This window comes from Suncus etruscus, chromosome 11 (assembly GCF_024139225.1).
Source record: "Suncus etruscus isolate mSunEtr1 chromosome 11, mSunEtr1.pri.cur, whole genome shotgun sequence".
Classification (NCBI taxonomy): Eukaryota; Metazoa; Chordata; class Mammalia; order Eulipotyphla; family Soricidae; genus Suncus; species Suncus etruscus.
This window is the reverse complement of record NC_064858.1, coordinates 108,453,380-108,461,954: the sequence shown is the minus strand read 5'-3', so window position 1 is coordinate 108,461,954 and position 8,575 is coordinate 108,453,380. Positions and strand designations below refer to the sequence as shown.

The window sequence follows — 8,575 nt, the reverse complement described above, 5'->3', positions numbered from 1 at the left end:
GGAACATGAAAAATATCCTTTTGAAATAGAATAATCAAGAAAAATAGCATCCGTATGACTAGACTCTGTGGGAGATTAGGAGTAGAGCTTCTGAAGGTACCTATTTTCAAAGGATAACTCTTGTCTGGAAGTTTCTTCTTTCTTGAACTAGGGCAGTTTCCATACAGAGGTAGCTGCTGTCTCGAACCCTTGTTTCAATAGTTGAGTTTACTTTCCTCTTGCAATAAAGTGTTTCTTGCCTGTTTGACTTTGCCTGGAAAATTTTTTACTGAGGTAAAATAAAAAAGTTAAAAAATCAAACTTATTATTTCTTCTCCATTAAATTACACTAGTGCTTCTTTTCAGTCCCCTGGCTAAGAAGCGCATATCTCAAATCCTTCCATTTCTAAGGATTCAGTAATTCAAACTCTAAAGATGAGAGTTTTGTGGAGTGTCGCTACTACTTTGAATCATTGCCGAGGTTAATAAGTGATGTGCAGGATGTGGAAAGGGCAATCTATCTGCTGAGGATAATCGAAATGAGGTGATTTTTTATCTAATGGAAGAGGCACAAAAAAATGAAGACTAGGCCTATCTCTTTTTCTTTCCCATCAATTATGAAAGGGCACCACGAAATTCAATGTCCGAAGAAAAAGAACACCTAAGAATGGAATGTCCACTCCAAGAAGTAGGAGACAAGTTAAAGAAAGCCAGAGAGGACAGAATTGCAAACAGACCTTTGCAATGGTAATGTAGAGAAGCATTTTTGAAAGCGTAGGTATGACTTGGAATGAAATCAGGAGAGACGTTTTGAAATTGGTCAAAAGTTATTTCTTTTAACTTTCTTTTATAAGAAAAAATTTTCTCCTTGAGCAGAGAAAGGCTGGAAACTTCTCATGAAATTTACCATTGTGGCCTCTTCTAAAATAGCCTCTTTTAATAAATATGTCTTAGAGTCTTATACTCATCCTAACATATATTGTGAGTGTTAATTTCTTTTCCTAGGTCATTTATGATGAACTTTACATTTATCTTGGGCACTGGTGATTTACAATACTATTAATTGCTGGATTTCATGCATAAAACATTCCATCATCACCATGCATAGGGATTACTTTTAGTCATGTTCAAGAGACAATAAAATGCCAGGGATCAGATCTGGGCCTCTAGCACACAAGTACGTGCTGCGCAGGTCAATGAATTATCTATCTGACCCTCTCTGCTTTTTAATATCAATACTTCTAATTCTTCTTATTTCTTCTCTATCTTTCTCATGTAGACAAGGCAAGGAGGGCAGATCCAGGAAATAAGATGGCGTATAAGAAAGACGGTCAAAAATAATAAGTCGTAAGAGAAAAGCAATTTATTCCTAAACACATATGCAAAACTCAGGCAATGGAATAGTTTATAAAAGTACTATAAAGAGATAGGGAGTTAATTACTTATGAATTTATCAGATCTTGTTGTGAAACTCAGAAAAAAAAATCAACTTCTGAGGAAGTTCCAGAAGAAGAAAATGCTTATTGTATAGTCAGAAAGATGGACATTAGACATCAAAAGTAACTCAGGTTGTATCCTAGTAGAAATAAAGTTTGTGGGCTCTTTTCTGGTGCCATTGAATATTAGAGAGTTATCCAACCGTTAGGGATCAGAGGGTTGTTTTCCTTTCAGGATTCTTTTTAAACAGAGTCTTCCTGGACCAGACATAGTCCTACGAAGGGCCCTAACCATGGCCCCCTTCATTTCCTTGTTTCGAAAACTATAGATGATGGGGTTGCACATAGGGATAATGATAGTATAGAGGAGGGATAAAGGTTTGTCTTTGTCAGGACCATGTGTGCTGCGAGGGTTCATGTAAGAAAACATGGCTGAGGTGTAGAAAAAGACGACCACAGTGAGATGGGAGCCGCAAGTGGAGAAGGTCTTCCCCCGACCCGAAGAGGAGGCTCTGCCCAGGATGGAAGCCAAGATGCGGGCATAGGAGATGACAATGAGTGCCATGGGACTGAGCAGCACCACGATCGCGTCGACAAAGAATACCTTCATGATGAACTGGAGGTCTCCGTGGGAGAGAGCAATCACTATGGGAGCTTCACAGAAGAAGTTTTCTACGTGGTTGTCTCTGCAGAAGGGATTCATGAATGAGACGTACTCAAGGAAGATGCCATTGACCAGCCCAAAGAACCAGGCAGTACTCACCAATCTCACACAGACCTGTTGGCTCATAATTTGGGCATAGTTAAGCGGGTGGCAGATAGCAGCATAACGGTCATAGGCCATGAAAGCTAGGAGGATACACTCAGCCACACCCACAAAGAAGACCAAGTACATCTGGGTCATGCAAGATACAAAGGACACAGTGTGATTTTTGACTATCAGGTGTATCAACATCTGTGGGATGGTGGTGGTGATGAAGCAGACATCCAGGAAGGACAGGTGGCCAAGGAAGAAGTACATGGGACTGTTGAGCCTAGGATCTGTCCAGGTGATGAAGATGATGAGGCTGTTCATGGCCATGGCAAGGCTGTAGAGAGCCAGGAAGAGGACAAAAAGCAGTATCCTAGTGGAAACAAAGCTCTGCTCAAAGCCTACAAGGACGAACTCTGTCACTGTGCTGCCATTGCATTGGTCCAGAGTTTGAGTCCTGTTTGAGGAAGGAGAACAGAGACAGCAGATAAGAGATAGCGTTAGGATAATGTGAATTTCTCACTTGGCCCCAGAGTCAACTGCTAATCAAGCAGGGGCAGGATCTGTGGTGCAAGTGGTAATGCATCTGCCTTACCCATGCTAGCTTAGGACTGACCACACTTCGATCCCCTGGTGTTCCATATGGTCCCCCAAGCCAGGAGCGATTTCTGAGCACATAGGCCTACCCAGGAATAACTCCTGAGCATCACCGTTGTGGCCCCCAAACAAAACAAAACAAAGCAAAACAAAAAACCAACCACTAAATGCATTGTGATTAAAATAAGTAGTTCTGTCTGAAAGCTGTGCCAAGTGAGAATTTGTAAGGTGTAAGGATTTGAAGAAGGGATGAGATGTGTGAGGAGATAGACTATTAGCATTTGCTTATGAAAGATCATACCTACACTGCATTCACTTTAAGTTGTATTTTTTTGTATTTTTTTTGAAAAACAATATAGATTCTTCAACTTATCCACAACGTTAATACAAAGTTGTTAATGATTGAGTCATACAATATATAACACTTTATCAGTGCACATTTCCTGCCACCAATGTCCCCAATTTCCCTCCCTCCCTCCTCTCTGCACTTTTCCCTGCCTGTCTCTATGGCAGACATTTTTCTTCTCTCTCTCTCTCTCTCTCTCTCTCTCTCTCTCTCTCTCTCTCTCTCTCTCTCTCTCTCTCTCTCTCTCTCTCTCTCTCTCTCTCTCTCTCTCTCTCTCTCCCCTCTTTCTCGTTTGCATTATTGTTACTGAATGGGTCCCATGCATCTCTCTCTTTTAATATAGCGAAACAATCTTTTTTTTTTTTAAGATTAAAAAACCCCAATTTATTCTTCAAAATCACAAACATATTTGCAGTTGGGCCTCAGTCATAAAAAGAACAGCCTCCTTCACCTGCATATCACTTTACCTCCTTTCAGCACCCAGTTCTTTTCCAAAGTGATCAGTGCCAACTATCATTGCCATAATGGTCCTTCTCTGTCCGAATTGCACTTCCTTGCTATTTGTGGAAAGCGTCCACCATGGACTGGTCCTCCTTGTCATCTTTTCTATTGTTTCTGGATATGAACACCATACTATATTATGCATTTTTCTGATAGTCAAACTTATCCTTTTTTTCTTGTTGTTTTGTTTTGTTTTTGGGTCACACCTGGCAGCACACAGGGGTTACTCCTGGCTCTATGCTCAGAAATCGCTCCTGGCAGGCTCAGAGGACTAAATGAGATGCCGGGATTCGAACCATCGTCCTTCTGCATGCAAGGCAAATGCCTTATCTCCATGCTATCTCTCTGGCCCCCAAACTTGTCCTTTAAATGGGAGTCATTTTACATTTTTGAAAACATTTATGCTTAGCTTGTCTCAATCATGTGATCTCTCAGACTCACTCTGCCTGTGCTTATTGCTGCTACATCAACAACCAGCTTTCATGCTGAAGATGTTATTCGGGTATGAAGTCTTTTTTGTTTGTTTGTTTTTGGGTCACATCAGGGATTACTCCTGGTTTTGCACTCAGAAATCATCCCTGGCAGGCATGGGGACCATATGAGTAGGCTGTGTGCAAGGCAAACGTTCTACCATTGTGTTATCTCTCCGGTCCCTGGTGTGAAGTCTTGTATGCTTTCCTAACAGGAGACAGTTTTCTTGTTGAGACTAGAATTTAGGGCCACATTTTACTGGGTGAAAAGGATTCAATCATATCTGTGAGAACAGGGCAGCTATAAAGAGGGCACAAACGCAACCCATCTGGAATGGACCTTCAGAGAATTTTTACCCATTCCTATTCTTCCATCACAACTCTTGCTGTTTTTCTGGCCATTTTCAAAAATGAGCATTTTAAATTTATATATGTAACATTGCCATATATATATATATGTATGTATGTATAGCCATACCCAGAGATAACTACTGAAAATGCTTGGGGGACCTTATGGTATGCCAAGGATTGAACCCACATTGACTGCATACAAATTAAGCCTTGCCCATTGTTCTATCTCTCTAGACCCATTAATTTTCTGTCATATTATAACTTTTAGGAAGTAATTATGGCAAATATTAAATCTTTCATAGCTCTCACTGTTTTGGAATTAAGTGTTTTTAGTTGTAATTGTCTTATTTCAAACTGCATTTCAGTGGCTTATAATATCCTCTTATTCTATCCTTTACTCCTCTTCCAATTCTCACTCTATATGCCTTCCTTTTCTTTTCTCATCGTTAGTATAGTGTCTTTTTTTATACCTATGGTTGATTTTTTTTTTCTTTTCCATAATCTTTAGTCTCTTGTTTCTACCATTTTAGAACATGCCTACCCACCAGTACTACTTTTTTTAGATCTGGAGTCCCTCTAGGTGATTTTTTTTGGCATGTTAAGACAATTTGGCAGCAGCAGATCATTACATCAGCTTTTCTTCTCTCCCACCCCACCCCCTATTTCCAAACTCTATATAACGCTAACATCTGTAATTTTAATACATGTCTTTACATCTCTGTTTTGGGAAGTTATCTTACAACTTATACCTAGAACATTAGCAAGGGGGAAGGAAGCATGGATCCAGTGGACATGTTGAGTGGGACTGAGATTAGTAACTGAGCAAGAAAAATCAGTGAAGTACACTCCAGAGAAGCATGGATTTGCCTAGAAAAACAGAATTAAGAAAATGGGGCCCGGAGGGATAGCACAGCGGTGTTTGCCTTGCAAGAAGCCGATCCAGGACCAAAGGTGGTTGGTTCGAATCCCGGTGTCCCATATGGTCCCTCGTGCCTGCCAGGAGCTATTTCTGAGCAGACAGCCAGGAGTAACCCCTGAGCCAGGAGTAACCGGGTGTGGCCCAAAAACAAACAAACAAACAAACAAAAAACAAACAAAAAAGAAATTAACTAAGTACTATAGGAATATAAATGATTAATTGTTATTTCATTGTGTCATAAATAGTTCTGTGACACCTGGAATATAGTACCTTATTAACTCCCACTGGAAATAAATCAAAATCAAACATAGGTTTAAGTAAGTGAAAATTATACTGAAAATCACCTTCTTACCTCATTCTTTTGCTCTGCTGGTAATGATGTTTATAATGGAATCACTGTGACAAATAACACAGATAATTCCATGGTGTTTGGAGAATAATTGATCCAGGGAGGGTGGTCTGACCAGACATACCAATCTGGAAAAAATGTTTGGTATAATAATCTTCTTAGTTACCTGATATTTATTACATTTGTGATGAAGTTTACATCATAACATTCCACAATCACATAACTTTTTTATAATATAGATATAAAAACTTATATGCTACACATTCTATTTAACTCTTATTTTGTATTCTTAAAAATATGTGTGTTTGGGGCCTAGAGAGATAGCACAGCGGCGTTTGCCTTGCAAGCAGCCAATCCAGGACCAAAGGTGGTTGGTTCAAATCCCGGTGTCCCACATGGTCCCCAGTGCCTGCCAGGAGCTATTTCTGAGCAGACAGCCAGGAGTAACCCCTGAGCAAAGCCGGGTGTGGCCCAAAAACAAAAACAAAAAAAATGTGTGTTTTGGGTCAAAAATATGGCTAAAATAGAGGAGCATATGCCTGGCATATGAGGCCCTTAGTTCATTCTCTGGCTCTATGTGATACATCAATTATCAGAGAAAGTGGACCCTGAGTCCCACCAGGTGTGGTTCCTAGAAATACAAAACACAAAAATTGTAAGTGTTTCGACTTCAAATCATTTATTATTATTATAGAGAACACATAATAGTTGACAATGTGAGAGGAACAAGAACATTCCAGCAATGCTTACCTGTGGAGGTGTGTAGAGTTTTACTCTGTGATGTCTGTTTTATCTGGAATTTCAGTGTTTGGTTCTATGATGCTTGGGAGTCAGGAGTACCCAAGAGTCAGAAGGTGGCTGGGGCATTCTGGCATGCAAGGAAACTCTGGGCAAGCATGAGCTTTTCTACATGAGTTATCTCTTCCACTCAAGATTTTAAATTTTGTTTTAGTGGTGACAAACCAAATTATAGTAACTTGATTTGAAAGTTACATTCTCTATTTGCTGTTAATTGAAGGAATTTGTGTAGGAAATTACACAAATAATTCTTTTAGCTGTAGAGTAACTCATTACTTTTAAGATAAAATGTGTTCTTTTTTGTTTGTTTGTTTTTTGTTTTTTGGGTCACACCCGGCAGCGCTCGGGGGTTACTCCTGGCTCTTTGCTCAGAAATCACTCCTGGCAGGCTCGGGGGATCATATAGGATGCCAGGATTTGAACTACCATCTTTCTGCATGCGAGGCAAATGCACTACCTCCATATGTTCTTAAAAATTATTTCTACTGGGGCCGGAGAGATAGCATGGAGGTATAAAGCATTTGCCTTGCATGCAGAAGGACGGTGGTTTGAATCCCGGCATCCCATATTGTCCCTTGAGCCTGCCAGGATCAATTACTGAGCATGGGGCCAGGTGTAACCCCTGAACTGCTGGGTGTGACCAAAAAAAAAAAAAAAAGAAAGAAAGAAAGAAAGAAAGAAAGAAAGAAAAAAACCGCAAAAAACCCCCCAAAAACTAAGAAAAAAATTATTTCTACAGTCTTCTAAGATAGATCATAGAAATTGTTCCTAGGTGTTTTTTGAAAAGCTAACCTTGAACTTATAAAATGTAATTTTTTGTTAAGGTACTCATATGACAGACTCAATCAAGCTGTATCAACATTCCAATGCATTACAGAAAATTCTAAGCTTTATATGGACCACAAAATGTTGGAGTAAACAGTTTTCTTCCTCATCAGGATGGCTCTTTCTTTGCATTTGTTGGTCCCACCTGGGTGGGAAGAACGTCTGGATTGGTCCCTTACACTACCTGTTCTCCACCCAAGGGGGTGGTCCTACTCTTCCGAACAAAGACCACAGGTCAGAGAAATTTTCATGGCTTGTTCCACAGCTTGCCTGTCTGCCAGCCACCTCATTCTGCTTGCAACTGGCTTGTAGTGAAAATTCCTTAACTTGTTTCATCTCCCTAACTTGGTGTGACTTATTTCCTGTGTCTGTGTTTGCTTCCAAACCTGCATTGAGGATTTATCCAACAAAAGATACTGAATTGTCAAAGAAACTGTGAGAAATAAGAACAAAGCTAGAGGCATGCTCTTATGCTCCCTGGTTCAATATGTTCTACGAAGTGCATTACTTGAGGCGGTGTGATATTGGCACAAAAGCAGACACACAGATTCATATAATGGGAAAGAATATAAACCAACACAAACATCACAAAGTTAATGTAAAGTATTCTTCAAGAATGAACAGTGAGGAAAGAAAGAACACAATTTTGTACAAGAAAGTACACAAAATCCCATTATTTTTATAAAGAAAATGAATAGCCACATGCAAAAGAATAAAACAGGACCACTATCTTATAAAGACCAATTTTCAGTGGATTAAAGACTTGATACTCATAAAACTCCAAGAAAACAGGCAGAGGAGAAAACATAGTAAGTGCTTTGATATTGGTCATGATGATATTCTTTTGGCTTTGACACCACAAAAAAAGACAACAGAATAAGTAAGTCAAACTACATTAAAAAAGAAATTTCTAGAGCCAGAGGGATAGCACAGCAGGTAGGCCTTTTGCCTTGCACCTGGCTAATCCAAGTTTGATCCCTGGCATCCCAAATGGTCCCATGAGCCTGGTAGGAGTGATTTCTGAGCACAGAGCTAGGAGTAACCCTTGAACGCTGTCAGGGGTGGCCCAAAAACCAAACCCAAACCAAACCAAACAAGAAATTTTTGTATAGCAGAGAAATCATAAAGTGGAAAATTAACATGCTCAATGAGAGTATGTATTTGCGAATCATGTATCTGATAAGCAGTTAATATGTAAAATATACTAAGAATTCATACAACCTAATAATAAATTAAAAAATCTAATTTAAAAG

At 39.6% G+C, this 8,575-nt stretch overlaps 1 protein-coding gene across 1 annotated transcript; it reads right to left on the bottom strand.

The window, feature by feature from the left end:
- Nucleotides 1-1,620: 1,620 nt before the first annotated feature.
- On the bottom strand, nucleotides 1,621-7,612 carry LOC126022209 (olfactory receptor 10AD1-like). Its single transcript, XM_049783049.1, has 2 exons — nucleotides 7,536-7,612; nucleotides 1,621-2,623 (listed from the first exon to the last, which is right to left on the bottom strand). Exons 1-2 carry the CDS (start codon nucleotides 7,610-7,612, stop codon nucleotides 1,621-1,623), a joined length of 1,080 nt encoding a protein of 359 aa, XP_049639006.1.
- Nucleotides 7,613-8,575: the final 963 nt, after the last annotated feature.

Coding starts and splice junctions, on each gene's coding strand:
- LOC126022209 (XM_049783049.1), bottom strand. CDS start 7,612: ATGAGGTGGCTGGCAGACAGGCAAGCTGTGGAACAAGCCATGAAAATT. Junction 2,624..7,535: donor TGTGGTCTTTGTTCGGAAGA/GTAGGACCACCC, acceptor TTCCTCAAACAG/GACTCAAACTCTGGACCAAT.